The 18,594-nt window shown below is 39.6% G+C and overlaps 1 protein-coding gene across 5 annotated transcripts in view; it reads right to left on the minus strand.

The window, feature by feature from the left end:
- N4bp2 (NEDD4 binding protein 2) overlaps window positions 1-18,594 on the minus strand; it is a 77,140-nt gene that overhangs the window by 46,147 nt on the left and 12,399 nt on the right. For 2 of the 5 annotated variants that reach the window (XM_038322264.2, XM_042054759.1), the window contains exons 2-6: window positions 18,078-18,137; window positions 9,442-9,506; window positions 7,310-7,565; window positions 2,821-3,982; window positions 1,066-1,190 (exon numbers count right to left, since the gene is read on the minus strand). In XM_038322264.2, the coding sequence (XP_038178192.1) occupies window positions 1,066-1,190; window positions 2,821-3,982; window positions 7,310-7,538 (1,516 nt within the window). In that variant the 5' untranslated portion in view covers window positions 7,539-7,565; window positions 9,442-9,506; window positions 18,078-18,137. Of the gene's footprint in view, window positions 1-1,065; window positions 1,191-2,820; window positions 3,983-5,425; window positions 5,514-5,978; window positions 5,996-7,309; window positions 7,660-9,441; window positions 9,507-18,077; window positions 18,138-18,594 lie in introns of those variants that run through there. The other 3 variants (XM_042054760.1, XM_038322278.2, XM_038322286.2) reach the window with 3 other exon arrangements.

An 18,594-nucleotide genomic window follows, 5' to 3' on the forward strand; every position in this document is an offset into this window, starting at 1 on the left:
TGAGACAGGGTTTCTCTGGGTAACAGCTCTGGCTGTCCTGAAACTCACTCTGTAGACCAGGCTGGCCTCCAACTCACAGAAATCTGCCTGTTTCTGCCTCCCAGTGCTAGTGCTGGGATTAATAGCATGTGCCACCTTGCCTAGTTTAGGTGCTGTCCTTAATAGCTCTCTACCTTATTTTTGAGGCAGGGTCTCTCGATAAACCTGGAACTCACCAATCTGGCCAGACTGGCTGGCCCAGGGACCGTCCTTGTCCTTACCTCCCCAGCACTAAGACTACAAGCACACACTGCCTTGTCTGACTTATCTGAGGGGGATGGGAATTGAACACATGTCCTTGTGCCCCAAAACATAACTTTAAATTCTCATTTACCTCTTATTGTAACATAAGAACAAACAAACAAACAAACAAAAAAAAGAATTACAAACTCAGGCTGGAGAGATGGTTCAGTAGTTAAGAGCACTACCTACTCCTCCAGAGTTCCTGAGTTCAATTCCCAGAAACCACATGGTGGCTCACAGCCATCTATAATGGGATCTGATGCCCTCTTCTGTCATGCTGGCATACACACAAACAGTGCACTCATATGCATAAATATTAATTTTTTTAATTACAAACTCTTTTTTGTTTGTTTTTTCAAGGCAGGGTTTCTTTGTGTAGCCCTGACTGTCCTGGAACTCACTCTGTAAACCAGGCTGGTCTCAAACTCAGATCCACATGTCTCTGCCTCCCAAATGCTGGGATTATCCTGATTTATCTTAATTACAAATTATTTTTGTTTGTTTGTCTTGTTTTTCAAAGCAGAGTTTCTCTGCATAGCCACTGGCTCTCCTGGAATTCACTTTATAGGCCAGACCAGGCTGGTCTCAAACTCGCAGAGATCCTCCTGCCTCTACCTCTGGCTACAGCTCAGCGGCAGCACACTTGTGTGGTATGAGTAAGCACCACAAAACATAAGTAAACAAAGTTCTTTAAAATGCTATGTCTCTCAAAAAACAAATTCTAAAGAAAACTTTCTCTTTCTACTACTTTAACAGCATGTAGTCCCTCATACCTGTTCTTACCTCGATTCTGGTTCCATTCGTGGGCTTCTCCTAAGTACTTTACATCAAACTGGTACTGTCCATTTATATAAAAGTAATCATCAGTACTAAGAATGACTCCACCTGGGTTATCCTCTTGCAAAGTCCTAAGAATGACAAAAAGGATTATTTTCATTAATTTTCTTTCCAGAATTCTCTCTTCTTTTATATTCATACTTCAAATAAAAACACAAGTAATAATATTTAAAGGAGCAATAAAATTCAAATAAATTACACTGGAAATTGTCTTAAGCAAAAGTTCAACTCTTTGAGGAAAAAAAAACCACCTAAGCCAAGATAGGTCTACTTTGCTTTATACAAATTATTCAGAAATACAATTTGGTTTTGTTTTATGAAACAGGATCTTATGCAGCCCAGGCTGGCCTCAAACTTACTGACCTCAAACTAACTAAGGGTGACCTTGAACACTTGGTCTTGCACATGACCAGCACACCTGGTCTAAATATGCACATACCTGAGTTATCTTTAAATAAAGCTGTAACCACAGGCTGGGGAGATGATGGCTATTGCACAAGTAGAAACTACTTGTCGTGTAAGCATGAAGAGTATTCAGATGTCCAGGACATATGGGAACTGCTGTGTGGGTATGGCAGCCCCTAGTATTTCCAGTGCTTGGAAGGTGGAGTCAGGAGATACCTGTAGCAAGCTAGCTAGCCAGACTTGCCATAGCAAGCTCTGAGTTCAAATGAGAGACCCTGACTCAATGAAAAAGGTGGAAAGCAATTGAGGAAGACACCCAAAATCAACCTTGGGCCTCCAAACATGCCCACACATGTACCTGCAAATACACATGGGCCTATATTTATGAAACACATACGTACATAAGGAAAAAAAGGTGAAACTACACTATGCAGTCCCTTTCAGCTTTTCTCAACTTCTTTGTCTTTCAGAATCAATTCCTAACCTCTGCTTTCTACCCTTACAGTATAAGAAAATTAATTAAAAAAAAAAAAAATCCAGCCGGGCGGTGGTGGCGCACGCCTTTAATCCCAGCACTCGGGAGGCAGAGGCAGGCGGATCTCTGTGAGTTCGAGACCAGCCTGGTCTACAAGAGCTAGTTCCAGGACAGGCTCCAAAGCTACAGAGAAACCCTGTCTCGAAAAACAAACAAACAAACAAAAAAAAAAAATTCAACCATGACCTTTCCAATGAATCCAAAAACCTTGCTGTTGTATCATATTTTCCTCATATCACATGTTAATGCTAACGTAATGTTATGAACCAGACTCCCACTTATTTCTACAAACAATATAGCTCCTGTTTTGTGGCAAAAAACCTATTCCCACTCTCAAAACTAGACTTTGGCATTGATCCTGAAACCTAGCTCTACAATCTATCACCTGTTAAAGTACTACATCTGTTCCTAATCATTTCACAAACAACTGCTGCAACTGATTTTATATGAATACTTTTTATATAAAATATAAGCAACATTGAATTACTTTATATTGCTATTACTGGAGCAAGAGATGTAGCTCAATTGGTAGAATGCTTTCCTACCATGCACAGGGTCCTGAGTTTGACCCCATTACCACTGAGACTGCAGGTGTGTGCTACCACTACCCGGCTATTGAATATTATTATCTTAAAAGAAAAAATAGTAAATAAATAACTTGAGTTATTAACCACCTGTTTAGCAAAGTGTTCTGTACATTCATATTAGCAGTACAAATTCAGGAATTGTATTTCCTTCAAAGTGCCAATAAATCCTCATACCTTGCCAGAAAGGACTTCCCTGAGCCCGGTAGTCCTCTGAGAAGCACAAGAACTAAGCCAACATAAGATGTGGTCTTCTTCCTGGCAGGCTGGGACACCGGGGCCTCTTGCACTTGGTAAGCACTTGTCCCCTCACTGTTTCTCCATGCTTTTGTTGGGGAAGTATGGGAGATGATGGGGGGTGGAAATGTGTAGTTGACAGGTCTCCAGTGTGCAGCTGTGGTAACAACAGGTGCTACGAAGCCATGGTTTCCTTGAAAGAGGTCAAAAGCAGGAATCATGGGGTTCCAAATTGGTGGAGGTGGTGGAGGAGGAAGGAGTAAAGGGAGAGGGGCAAGAACTGGGCAGTAATTCATATCCTTCCCCTTTGGTGGCAGTTCAGGATGTTTGTGTGGCTTGAAACTGAACCCTTCAGAGGGCACAAAAACATCAGGCACAGAAGCAGATTTCCGGTCCCCATCTGTACCTGGTAAATCAAGCCCTGGATTTCGTAGAGGAAGATTTGAAGGAGCCTGAGGTTCACTGGTACCCAAATCTACAAGGGCTTGAGGACACTGTGTACTAGGACACTTGGGTTCTAAAAGATCTTTCTGTCTTTGGCTAAAATTGCCACAACCTACAACAGAGTCATCTGCTGGATTTAAGGAGCTACTGAGAGGAGAATGTTCTGAGAAGCCTCCGTCTACTGCCAGCGTGCTACCCTTGGTAGAACTTTCAGACTCATTCAAAACTGAAGGTGAAGTCAGTGGGTTTGAACCTAGTGAAGCAGCAGAATTCTGGAGAATTTCATTGTTTGAATCCGTATTCTGTACAGCAAGAACAGAAGTCACACCACTAGAATCTGAATTCATAACGGTAGAAGGGTTATTAAAACTCTTAGCATCTTGCAAAGGCAAAAATGAATATACTTGGTCATCAGGAGAAGAGTTCAATTTCTCGAAAGCATTCTGTATTAAGGAATCCAAGTCTTCAGTTAGCTGCATATCCAAAAATGAATCCAGTTTTGAATCTTCACTGTCTTCTTCAGGAGGACGCATGTCCATTGCTGCACTTCCTGATGCAACTGGCTTGTCCTCACAAGCAACAGAAGTTTGTGAAGGTGATTCTTCCATCTTGGCATTAGTGGCAGATAATTCTAGTAGACAGTCCATAGCATTTTCAACTGCATGAGAACAATAACAGCAACAACAAAATACATACACACACTGAAAAATGTATCAATCTTTTAAAAATTAACACTACTCTAACAAATCAAAATCTACATAGAGAAGTAGCGACAGAGCCATGGAACGGTGTTCTTTCAAACTAATAAACTACTACCAATTAAAAATTTCTGATAAACAGACTATATATATTAGGGTCATTTATAAAGGTTCTAAAATCAGTTGATTCACCCAACAATTATTTACCTACCGGATATCCTACTAACGATAAAGAATTTTAAGTATGTATTCTCTTAGTAAACCTATCCATTTACATGGTTCACTCTATGTTTTCCACAATATAAATAAATACGCATCAGAAATACTTGATACAAAAATAAGACATATTTTTAATACAAATGATTTTATAAAGTTTAAATGAACTATAAAGACATCTACATTAAAATATAATTACATCATAATATAAACAATGTGTACTTTTAATAACGTAGAAATACTATAGTGATAGAAGAATAAGGAAAGATTTCACATAAAGTAGTATACAACCTGGCACTTAAAAGATTAAAAATCACGTTGCCAAACAGGGCAAAAGTTAAAGCCAAGTTTGAAAACACAAAACTGCCTTTAATCTCAGCACTCAGAAGGCAGAGACAGGCAGATCTCTTTGAGTTCAAAGCCAGCCTGGTCTGCATAGTGGGATCCAGGACAGCCAGGGCTATATAGTAAGAACCTGTCTCAATGAAAAGAAAATATAAAACTTGTTTCAAGTATTCAGAGAAGTTGGTTGGAGAGTTATCTCACAGGGTTCTGTGCAATGGATAAAGGAGGAAGACAAAATTGGCAGAGACTGGGTACAACTGAGAGGGGTCCTGAATGCCATGCGAGGAAGAGAAACTACCAGCCTCAGCACTTGGCTAGGAGCACTACACAGATCACCTCACTGGGTCTTCAATTAATACTTTAAAACCTACCATCCTAGAAAGCATCAAGAAAATGAAGCTCAAAAAAGAATTACAAACTAGACCCCAGTCACACAGTAACAGAGCCGGGTCGGTGTGTCTGACTCCAGTGCTGAGCTCTTGGTGCAACACAAATGAGAGCCAGTAGGTTTCAAACATGAGAGCTAGGGACGGTGCTCAGTGGCAGAGAGCCTGGGTAAAATGCTTGTGGTCCTGGGTCTGACATCAGCACCACAAGAAAAGAAAGTCATTTTTAAGCATTTGAAATTTGGAGGTCCTTTCTATTTTATGTTTCCGTTTTATATTGTTTTGTCTTAGGGAAGCTAAACCTGGAAAAGGCACAGCACATAGGACACAGCTCTGTTCTGGAGTCAGAACACCATCATTGAAATCTCTACATGCTTGATATGATATTTCAAACAAGCTAGCTAACTTCCCTAAACTGACTTTCTTGTTTGTGATAGGGGTAATAAAAGTACCTACCTCATAGGTTGTTGGGGGATTAAGAGAAAACCCGTGAGAAGTGCTGTGCACGAGGACTGGCACCTAGTAAGCACCCAATTAATGCTCCCTTAAGAGAAAAACAAAGAGCAGTTGGAGGGGCAAGCCTGGCAGAGGTCAGTTAGGAGAACATAGACAATATAAAGACAAGAAGCCCTAGACACTAAAACAAAGTATAGGGAAAAAAGCAAACAGAAGAGAAAAAAATAAAAAATAAAAAAAAACATGGTAGATAAACCGAAAGCAATCAACTAGAGAACTAGCATATTTATAATGAAAAGTAGTATAAAGTAATATACCAAGATACAGAGATAATTATCATTAAAAAGATTGCTGGAAAAATTAAAACCATAATATAAAAATGACCTTAAAACTAAATGATTAATAGAATATGAGAAAACCTCAAATATACAAATGTTCAACACTATTCTTTATCTTAAAAAGTTAGAAAAGACACAATCTTATTACTACTGAAACCTTAAAATAATTATTCACAAGGCTGAGAAGGCTGTGGTACTGTTGCGCTCTGACATACCTCACTGGTTGCTAATTTAGCAGTATAGTTCCAAGACCAGAAAATCATTCTTTTTCTAATTTATTTTTTATTTTATGTGCACTGATATTTTGCCACGGGTGTCAGCTCCCCTGGAGTGCTGGGGATTGAACCTGGGTCCTCTGGAAGAACAGTTGGTGCTCTTAACCACTGAGCCATCTCTCCAGGCCCAGAAAACTATTCTTAACCTGTGCTTCAAGAAGTAAAGCTTTGGGGCTAAAAAGAAAAGCCAAAAGAAACAAAAGGCAACTTTCACTGAAATGTTCTTTGTAATAATAATAATTAATGAGAAACTTATATAGAAATAAATAAATTAGAATACAACTCACTGGAGCATTAAGAAACCACTGAAGAGAAACACATAAAGCTTGTTATAAAGAGAAATATGTAAGAGCACTGAAAACTTTCCCATTATATGAGTTTTAAAAAGCAGAACATAAAATGCCATCGATGCTATTACTCAAAGTACTCATAACATCAAATGTTTATTAAAAAAAAAAAAGGTCTACAGGAGATTCTGAAAAAGAGAAATGAGTTTGTTAGGTCACAGGATAACATGGCTGCAATTCTCAACTGTGTTCTACATGTATGTTCAAGAAATCAAACTTAAAGACAACAAAATTAGGAAACAGGTGTGTTAGTCACTTACAGCACGCTCCCTGCTATTGTTTCCGAGCACCAATGAAACCTGGGTTCTGGTATATATCATAACAGGAGAGAAATGCTCACACCACAGCTCACACAGTAACTTAGAATGCAAGCTTACCAGGCATGTGAAAAACCTTCAAATCTACAACGATTTTATCTTACAACCATAGCCAAAAATAACATTAACTTTTATCCACCCAGACAACTAAGTGTTCTCTTTGCCTGCAAACATATTTCTAAACAACTTATTACAGGTAATTTATAGCATACTATACTGTCTTTATCAAACAACAAAATAAACCTTCAATCCTCACCAAAAAAGTCTTACCCTATATAATACATACTATTATTTTTCAATAACAACTTAGGAAAACAAACTCAAAGATGTCAAGAACACCAACTTGACTAGAGGAGGTAAGAGAGACTAAAATGTAGAACATATTTGTATTCACGCATCTTACATCTACAACTGTACATTTCTTTATGGTAGAAAGCATCTTTATCTACACACCTCTAGTGATACCAAACTTAGTACCTTTGTCCATGGGAGATACTTAACACATGACAAACAAAATAATATCATTTTTCTGCATTGCTATTCATCACGGTATAGAACATGAAGTCTTCTTATAAGATGCAAAGGATTCAAACTAAACTTTTCTCACCTTTAAAATCACATTCAGAAAGCATCAAATACACTACATCAGGATCCAGAGCAGAAAACATCTCTGAGATACTGGTGAAGAGTTCTTCCTGAGCAATTTTTGTCTCACACATGGAAGGGAGAGTAGTGGTTGGCTCCTCATGACTAGCAACACGGGATACGACAATTTCCTGAGAGTTTGCAGTCTTCCGCAAAGGATTTCCCCCAAGATTTTTCCTTTTCCTTGGCATTCTGACTTCCAAAACTAAAATATTTCCCTTTTTAAAAAAATTTAAAGATTTTTGACATTTAAATCATAATTCAAAGAAAAAAATCATATTAAAAATCTTGCAAATCCAGTAGTAATAGGACCTAAAATAGAAAGCAAGTAAAAACACTCAGACTACATAATTATACTTCCACTTCTAATATGGAACATCTATGTGTAACTAACTCTTAGCACCACTCTGACAGCAAAGCCAACAACAAATCAATTTATCTCCAAAATACTCCAGCTGTCAGGATTTGAACATGTTAAAAACTAAAATAACAATATAGTGTAACATATTTCTAAATAATAAATGTACTGTTTTAATATCTTTACTTAATTTTAAAGCATAAAAGGGCCCATAAACATTACCAGAATACCTATTGAACACCTATACTCAGATATCTAATAGGCATCCTAAACTTAACATACCTAAGACTGTACCCCAATCACTCCCTTCAAACCTGCTCTCCTGGTATTTCCATCTCAGTTAATATAACTCTACCCTTCTAGATGCTTGGGTCAAAATCTTGGAATTATGCTTGCCTCTCATCCAAGTGGAAAAACAACCTGGCAATGCAATTCCTAAGGTGTGCTCCTTATCCCTTTTACTGCCATCACCCGACTTAACTATCACATACTTTCTATGCACTAACCACTCCCCCTGCTTCCATTCTTTTTCTTCCAATCTACTTAACACAAGCAGTGACAGTTAATCCATAGGTTGGATGACACTTTCCATCTAATTTTCCCTAATTTTCTATCCCATCTCACTCAGGGCAGAGCACCATTCATCATGGTACCACCTGCCCCTAACTGTTCCCTTGCTCTTGCCACGGGAAGCACATTTAGCCTCCCGGCTCTCCTGCTCTCTTCAAGCTTTTCAGCCACGCTCCCACCTGGGCCCCTTCACACTCTGGCTCCCTCTGTCTACTTTTCTAACAGATATCTTATTATTACTCAAATGGGACCATACTGTTAATTCAGTACAAGAAAATCTTTTCAGTAGCCCAGGTGACCTTGAACTCCCTATGTATCTAAGTACAACTCTAAACTTCTGATCCTCCTGCTTCCACCTCTAGTGGTGCCAAGATCAAAACCCAGGGCTTCGTGTACACTAGGCAAGCGCTCTACTAAATGAGCAGCATCCACACCCTCCACAAAAGAACATACTTCCTTTCTTACCTGGATTTTCTTCCCATTTGTTATCTCTAGTACGTCACCCACTCACTGTATTTATTCACCAGTGTGTCTACTATCCATATCCAGGATGATGTAAGTCCCACAAGGGAAGGTACCTGTGGATCTGCAGTACATCCACAGTCTACTTGTTTTCTCTGCTTGGGTATGTCTAATAAATATCTCCAACTTAACATCTCTAAAATTAATAACCTTTAATTTCAGATGTTTTAAAGAGATGATAACCTCTGAAATTAAAGGCCTTGATATTTTTCCCAAAATCTACCCTAACTACTGGGTCTGGCAGCCATTATCTTGCTCTTACATTCCTATCCCCTAACTTGTCTCCACTGCACCACAGTCCCCTAGAGTCTGTTTTCAACACATCAGTCACAGTAATCTTTACAAAGCCAAAGTCAGCTTGGATCAGGGGCTGCTCTAAGTTCTCAAGTAGTTTTCCAGGCCATTCTGAGTAAAGCTCAGGTTCATACATTTGCCTGCCTCCCTGCCAGCCCTTGATAAGTCCTCTACACAAGGTATTAGCATGTATAATTCTCACTCTGAAATTCTGTTCCCTCTTTAGTGTCATAGTCAAGAATTTCTTCCGACTATCCAATTCAGTCACATATCCCACTCGCTGTCTCAGTCCCCGTTTCTAGCTAATCCCCCATTGCTCTTAACATCTTTTAACATACTATAAAATTTACCTTTAATTAAACTGTGTCATAGCTCCCTCCACCTTCCAGTAATGACAGCCACGAGCCACATGTGCCTAAATTTAAATTAATTAAAATTAAAAATTACTTTTTATATATTATATCAGATAGAAGCAGAATTCAGAGAAAAGATTATCAGCGGAAAATAAGAGGTCATTGTGTAATAATAAGGGCCAATATACCAGAAAAAAAATAACAACACTAAATATCTATGCATCAAAAACAACTACAAACAGGAAAAAAAACTAAAAGAACTAAAAGGGAAAGTACACAAATCTTACTTCAGTCCAGATCTCAATACTCCACTGACAGCAATTTGTAGAGCAACTAGACAATACCCAAGAAGACAGAACAACACCAACAATGAGGGATCTAGTCAACACTCATGGAACATTCCTCTCCACAGTGGCAGAACAGACATTCCTTTCAAATGCACGGTTTACCATGATAAACCATAGCCTACATGACATAACAAGTCTTAACAAACTTCAAAGAATCGAGAGCATACAAAGTATGTATGCCTCTAACTGCAAAGAGACAAACTAGAAATCCATAAAAGACAAGAGGAAAATCTTCAAACACTTGGAATCTGAGCAACATACTTTTAACTGATCCACAGATCAAAAAGACCAAGTCTTGGGACTGAAGAGATAGGTCAATCTGTAAAAACCTTGGGGCACCAGCATGAGAACCTGACTTCAGTCTCCAGAACCCCATAAAAAGCTAGGCATAGTACAGTTGCTTATAATTTTAGAGCAGGGAAAGAAAGAGATGGGAAAGCCCTGGGGCTCACTGGTCAGAGAGCCAAGCCATGAAAAAAAAAAAAACCTGTAAAACACTACATTTGTCAATTATAGAAATATCTCACGAATGCAAGCGTATAGTAAAAAGTAGCAGATAAGGTACACTTTTTTGACACTGTGAAAAATACTTGCAGTAAACTAAGAGAGGAATTATCTGAGTCACAGTTTCAGGTTCTAGCTTGTGGATGAGTGGCTCCATTGCTATCCCCTATGGTGAGGCACATCAGACAGCAGCAACAGCAACAGAGAGATGTTTCCTGCCAGTCCTGGAGGGAGGAACTGAGGAGTGCCAGGAATCGGATGCTGCCTCTCTACTTAGCACCTACTTCCTCCAACCATGACCCGCTTCCTAGCTTCCACCCTCTTTAGTTAATGCCAAATTATGAACCAGTGAACTGATCCAATGATTACAACAAAGCCCTTGTGAGCTAATCACCTCTCAAAGTCTATGTCCACCAGCTAAGCCCAACACAGAGCCCTCTGGACACTTCATATGTAAACTTTAACCACTTAAGGTACATTAGTTACATAAAAATGCAATGTATCGATTTATTAAGACTATGGCATTTTTAAATGTTTGAAAAAAATCAATCAATACAATTCCTAGTATTAACAAAACAAAAGCCAAGTGGCGGTGGCAGCACACCTTTAACCCTAGCACTCAGAGGCAGAGGCAGGCATATCTCTGTGAGTTCGAGGCCAGCCAGGTATACAGAGCTAGTTACAGGACAGGCTCCAAAGCTAGAGAAACCCTGTCTCAAAAAACCAAAAAGAAAAAAAAAGAGAACAGAAAAGAGAGAGAGAGAGAGAAACTGACACAATCACAAGAGGCACTCATGCTAACGAGAGCAAACTGGAAATAGAAAGGAGCTGCTGAAAACATTACAGCACCCCAGACTGAGTGCAAACTGCTGACAGCTTTCCTTCTGCAAACAGAAAAGCAGATTCTTGCCACAATCACTTCCCTACTACACTGTACCAGAGGTCACTCAGCATGTAAGTTAGGCTAGAAAAGGAGATAAAAGTTCTAGAGAAGAAAAGCCAGGTGCGAGAGACCAGACCTCTGTGAGTTCCAGGACAGTCAGGCTATGTCTCAAAAAGCCAGGAAAAATAAAAATGTTCTAAGATAAAGAGTTATATATACAGAATTATCATTATGGAGTACTGAATTCATCAGTAATTTAGCCAGGTTGATGGCATGTTTTAATGGTTATTGTTGTTATGTGGATGTCAGAAGACTGTGCAGTTAGTTGTTTATCTCCCTCTACCTTTACATGAATGAGTCCCACAGATCAAATTCAGGCCTCCAGGCTTGCATCAGAAAATTCTACTCTGGTCCCATCTATATTTCTGTAGATTAGCAACCAGTAGAAAGTGAATTTAGCTAGGGATACAGCTCAGTGGTACAACACTTATCCAGTAAGCACGAGCTACCTCAGGTATCAAAGTGAAGAGGGAGGAGAGAGGCGTGAGCAAAGGGAGAGGATGAGTCAGAAAAATCTCAATCTCAAGTCCATTTCTCAGTCCTTACCTTTCCACAGTTGAGCAATTCATCCCGAGACCTAATCTCTTGAGGACACTACCACTTTTGGGGTTTCTAATCTCTCGCCTTGAAACAATGGAGTAGCCAGGGCTTATTTAGTCTTAAGACTTCTTGTCCATCTCATCTACTCTTTGGTGGTTTCTTACTTGGGTTTCAAGTGATTAGGTTGAATGAAACCACCAAGGAGTAGATGAGTAGATGAGACAGACAACCTAATCGCTTGAAACTCAAGCAACATGCTAACAAATTAACATGTTCTAATTTAACAAGCAATTCTCGCCTGGCCGTGACATCAAACTCCCCACTGAGCATGATCTTCAGCTGGTAGATCTGATGGGTAAGATGTGATTAGATGATCAAAGTTCTGACCTAGTCAAGATTAATACACGGACAGACTAATGATTGAACTGGTGGAGGTAGGAACCTGGAGGTGTAGAAGTAGGCCACTCTACCAGAGGTGGGAAATGAAGAGTCTGTCTGGCCCTGTTCTTCCTGTCTCTATCTGACCTCCCTACTCCAGGGAGGAACTGCTCTGTTCTCCGCATGCTCCAAGCATGGTGCTCTGCTTCCCCCAGAGGTCAGAAGCAAAGGAGTCAATGTGCTGACAGAAACCTCTGAAACAAGGAGCTGATAAATCCTTCCTCCCTTCAGCTCTTTCCTCCAGTGCTTGTTCAAAGATACACAGTGCTCCATAAACACCCAAGCCAGGCATGTGTAAATCTCAGCTAAGGGTAACTTCCAGTTGCTGAAACCGAAAATGTAATAGCCATTTTGCTGTCCTTGTGAGACAGTATCTCATGCTGTAAGGCCCAGCTGGCTTCCACCTAGCAGAGTGCTGGGACTGGAAGCTGGGACCACATGAGCAGCTCTTGACTTCCTTCTCCCTTACAACTCACATCTTCAGCACTTTGCAAAACCTGCTAGTTCCAAATTCAAAATGTTTGGTAGCTGGGCACAGTGGCTACCATCTGGACATACTTTGAAATGTATGGGCTCCCAATTATCTATTATTATATCATCTTTATTAAAACAAAATGCACACATCATAAAATTAACTATCTAGTGGTTCTCAGCCTTCCTAATGCTACAACCCTTTAATACAGTTCCTCATGCTGTAGTGACTCCCAACCATAAAATTATTTTAGTTGCTACTTCATAACTATAATTTTACTACTGTTATAACTTTTTGTTTTTGAGACAGGGTTTTTCTGTTGACAGCCCTGGCTGTTATGAATCTTATGTAAATATCTGTGTTTTCCAATGGTCTAAGATGACCCCTGTAAAATGGTCATTCAATCCCCCCAAAGGGGTCACAATTCACAGGTTGAGAAACACATCTTTCTTTCTTTATATCTACATATGTGTGTTTGTGCTTGGTTGTCTATGTGTGCACCACCCAAGTACAAGTGCCCTCAGAAGCCAGCAGAGTGTGTCGGAATTCCTTAAACTGCAGAACGAGAGCTAGGAGCCAAATCCAGGTCCTCTGCAAGAGCAGCAAGTGCTCATAGCAGCTGAGCTACACCTATGCAGTCTCTTTCTTCTTTTTAGTTTTCATTTATTCTTTGGGTTTGGGGGGGTTACTTTTTTTTGGTGTTTGTGGTACAAAGGAGTAAACCCAGGGCCTCATTATACTAGGCAAGTGCTCTCCCACTCAGCCAGAATCCCCTAGTCTATATTCGCCATTTTGAAGTATATAATTTAGAGGTTTTTCAGTATATTACAGAACTGTACAACTATCACCACAATCTAATTCCAGAAAATTTCTAACATATCCTCATCCATGAATCCTTAATCTCAGTCCCCTCCTCTAATCCCTGGCAATCACAAATCTGTTTATATAGACTCCCTATTCAGGGACATTGTATAAATGGAGCCATGCAATATAGCTTTTTATCATGTTTTTGCTTTGTTTCCCTGAACAGTTTCAAACTTTGCCTTACTTGAAGCCTACAACAGCTAGGCCCCTCTCACTCACTGCTGCTGAGCAACAGGCTACGGTACAGAGACAGCGTTTCTTATTTAACTTTCCAAATGATGGGAATTTGAATATCTACTTTTTGATTATAACACATACTCTTACTCTAAGCATTCTTTTTTAAATTTTTCTTTTACGTGCATGTGTACTTTGCCTGCATGTATGTACGTGCACCACATGTGTGCAGTGCCCAAGGAGGCCAGAAGAGGCACTGGATCCTCTGGAATTGGAAATAGAGACAGTTGTGAGCCAACATGTGGGTGCTTGGAATTGAATTTGAGTCCTTGAAGAGCAGCCAGTGCTTCTAACCACTGAGTCATCTCTCCAGCCCCATTCTAAATGGTCCTGAATGGGCTTTTTATAGATACCAGTTTTCATATTTCTTAAAATGGAATTCTAACTCATACAGTAACTGTGCAGCCCTTTGAGGAACCACTAGACTATTTTTCCTGGAGGTGCATAACTGCAATTCCCATTGACAGTGTACAAGCGCTCCAATTTAACTACGCTTTCAACCAATACCTGTTATTGTTCTTCTTTTTAATTATGGCAATTTTATTTAGATTTATCTAGTCTAACTAGCTAGTTTTGATTTTCATTTCCCTAAGGTTTAATGTGGCTAAGGTTATATGTACATTACCACTTGCATATCTTTGAAGAAACACCTATTTCATTACTTGTTCCTTCTAAAATTGAGTTGTTTTACTGCTAAGGAGAAACAAGACTCTCACTCTACTCAGAAACAGAACTTTGGGCAGTGTGGTCTGAATAAGAATGCACCTGCACAGGATCAATCTCCAATACCACCCCTGCCCAAAGCCATGCTCTCTGCAATGAAAATAAACTAAGTCTCTGAAACTATAAAGTTCCCAGTTAAATGGTTTCTTTTTATAAGAGTTGCCTGGCGCCGGATGGTGGTGGCGCACGCCTTTAATCCCAGCACTCAGGAGGCAGAGGTAGGTGGATCTCTGTGAGTTTGAGGCCAACCTGATCTACAAGAGCTAGTCCCAGGACAGGCTCCAAAGCTACAGAGAAACCCTGTCTCGGGGGGAGGGGGGGGGGAGTTGCCTGGGTCATGGTGTTTGTTCGCAACAACAGGTCAGTGACTAAGTAGGCAGCCACTGAACACTACATTTTGAGCTGAATGTGGAAGGTGTAGCTCTCATCCGGATGACTGTGGGCACAGAGCACAAGGACACGAGCTCAAGACCTGCATGCACAACACAGCAAGAAACTACTTAAAGTAATTTTTTTTAATTTAAAGAATAAACCAGAGCCGGGCGGTGGTGGCGCACGCCTTTAATCCCAGCACTCGGGAGGCAGAGGCAGGCGGATCTCTGAGTTCGAGGCTAGCCTGGTCTACAAGAGCTAGTTCCAGGACAGGCTCTAGAAACTACAGGGAAACCCTGTCTCGAAAAACAAAGAATAAACCAGGTGGTGGTGAGACACACCTTTACACACCTTTATTCCCAGCACTGGGGAGGCAGAGGCAGGTGGATCTCTGAACTCAGGGCCAGCCTGGTCTACAGAGTTCCAGGACAGTCAGGGCTACGGATAAATTTTATTTCTGTAGTACTAAGAGTATAACCTCACATATTCTCAGGCCTCTTTTTGGTTTCTTATTTGAGACAGAGCCTCATTAAATTTCCCAAGCTGGTCTTAAAGTCACTCAAGTAGAGGGAGGCCTTGAACTTCCAATCCTCCTACTTTGGTCTCCCAAGCTAGTGGAGTCCAGATTTTAGATAATATTAAAGGAGGTTGTTTGTTTTGATTTTTTAAGATATAACGTTAAAAGAGAAAACAAGACGCAAACTAAAAATCATCTATACAGCCACACAAACAGAACGGGATTAGAATGAGAATAAAGAAGGGCAAAGGATTACAAGTGGATATATATATATATATATATATATATATATATGTATGTATATGTATATATATAATAGTTTATGTGTTACTTTGTTATGTACTACTTTTATATTCTTCAAATATAATATATGCATTTTTTTCAGAATGGGGGTTACTATCTCATACAAAAATAAATCTCATCTTCCCTCTATACTTAACCAGTTTACAAACCACCTCTTCTTCTTTGTGTGCAGATATATGGAAAATATCATCACATAAGAAGATTGAATGGCCAAACAATATTTAGTACAATTGGGAAATTCTGATGTATAAAAACAACAAAATATCTCAATTATCAGCTTTACTTTATGTATTCAATTTACATCAGTCTCATTTATTGTACTATAAGTGACTTATATTTCGCTAATTTAGCATCCAATCTTGTACATCTCGTATTCTTTCTTCATGAGAGCCTTTAAAAGACATGCATTTAAGCAACTTGTAGTTTCTTTGCAAACAGCTGTCTTAAATAAGAGAATATATTCTAAAAAGATACAGAAAATAGGGATAGGGGTAGATAAGATTTGATGTGTTACGGGAAAACGTGAGAAAATTGGCTTTTTCAAATAAATAATTGTTGGGTGGTGATGGCCATGCCTTTAATCCCAGTCCTCGGGAGGCAGAGGGGGAAGGAGCTCTGTGAGTTCTAAGGTCAGTCTGGTCTACAAAGCAAATTCCAGGACAGCAGAGATATTATACAAAGAAACCCTGTCTCAAAAATCAAAAAAACAAAACCAGTTATTAATAACACTATAAACACAAATTGCATATATACGCACCCAAAACTTCTACCTTAAATTCAATTTAAATCAGATTATCTTTGTGTGTCACAGGGTCTCACTATGTAGGTTAGTCTTGAACTCACTATGTAGACTAAGCTAGCCTTGAATTTACATCATCCTATATCAGACTCTCAAATGCCCCTTTTTAAAATGATTTTAAAGAGCTAAGGTCCTGGGACTAAGGATGGAGCTCAGCTGAGAGTCCTCACCAAGCATGCCCAAGACTCTGGGTCTGGTGCCTAGCACTATATAGCACTGGATGTGATGCAACCCCAGCATTGGAGAGGTAAAGGCCAGAGTGTCAGAAGTTCACTGGACATGGTGGCGCATGCCTTTATTCCCAGGCTTCCAGAGATCTCTGTGAGTTCAAAGCCAGCCTGATCTACAGAGCAAGTTCTAAGACAGCCGGATCTACATAGTGAGGCCCTCTCAGAAAACAAAAACAAATACAAGAACAAATACACTCTTTAAGATTATGTCACCTAAAAGATAACAGGTGATTTCAAGCATACTAGATGATGTATACCTGCAATCCCTAGATGACACATACCTGCAATCCCATCACTCAAAGCTTAAGCAGGAAATTGTGAACTCAAACCCAATCTAGGCTACCTTGCGAATCCTTTCTAAAAGAGTATGTATGCAATATGATTAGGGATAAGGTAGATACTAAAGTCTCATGGAAATGCCAGGGCTATGTCACCAAAACAGACAGTATTTATAGAAATTAAAACTAATCATCTTTAACATGTATCTACATAGCATAAAAACTATACCCTTTAAGTATTATGCACCAATGAAAAAGAATACAGTATTCCTGAGAAACCAGAGAGCTCTGAGACAGCCTGCTAAGGTAAAACCAGCGCTGAGCAGCATGTGGCTCTTGTTCTAAGAACAGACGGAAGGCAAACCTCTCTACAATCCTCCAACATTTTCTGCAGTCCTTTCCTACTTCCTGCAATATTCATCTTGCTTGTTTTAGGGCTTTCCATTGCTAGTTCACCAACTTGTATTCTCTGCAATATTTTCAGACTTGTTTTATACATGATCCGTCTTCTCCATCATTGTCCTGCAGAGCCCAGAGAGGCTGGAGGAATCCACAGTGCTGACCGACACACTGGAAAAGGACTGTATCACGTCGTATGAGGCACTATGTGCCCTACTCCACTTGGACAGAACCTGGAGAAAGTGACTGACCACGGTATCCACACAAAGGTGACTTTCAGTTTCATTTGGAGATGCTGATCTCCCTGACAAGCCATGTTCTGAGAACATGGATCATAACATAAAACTTGTAACATGGTTCCATACATAAAACAGACACATGATAGATATATGTAGATAGCTAACAATATATAAAATATGAAAGATCAAGAAGTGAAATTTTAGGGAAAGACACTAAAACACTCATTAAATGAAAAAACTGGGACCATAATGCAGATGTTGAAGTCAACACTATTTCACAACACCAACGCCAGCCCTTACACATATTCTAGTAACAAAATTTCTCATACCTCCTTTGTCTTGATTTTTCTTTTAATCACTCAAATACGTACATGAAAGCTTGAAAACTTACGTGTAAAATATGCATCACCTATGATTTTAGTAGTACTTACTGTCTGGCTGTGCTCAGGAAGGCCACAGTTGACATCTGCGACTCTGAAGCTGTCTTCTCTCTGGACAACATAATAAATGCAATGTTAGATACACTTTTTAAGGCACATTCATATCCAATTATAATCTTTTTACAATTTGAGGGGCATGGAGGTCTTACTATGTAGCCCCAAATCTTATTCTAGGCGGGCCTGGGACTCAAAGATCTATCTGCCTTTGTCTCCCAAGTGTTGGGATTAAAGGCATGTGTGTACCGGCATGCCCAGCATTCAAATTATAATTTTAAATGAAATAAAAATCCAAACTAAGAGCAGGGTAGTGGTGGTGCATTTTTTGGTTGCTGTTTGGTTTGGTTGGGGATTTTCGTTTGTTTGTTTGTTTACTTTTGTTTTCAAGACAGGGTTTTCTCTATAGCTTTGGAGCTTGTCCTGGAACTCGTTTTGTAGACTAGGATGGTCTTGAACTCAGAGAGATCCACCTGCCTCTGCCTTCCGAGTGCTGAAATTAAAGGCATACCTC

This window comes from Arvicola amphibius, chromosome 1, assembly GCF_903992535.2.
Source record: "Arvicola amphibius chromosome 1, mArvAmp1.2, whole genome shotgun sequence".
Taxonomy (NCBI): domain Eukaryota; kingdom Metazoa; phylum Chordata; class Mammalia; order Rodentia; family Cricetidae; genus Arvicola; species Arvicola amphibius.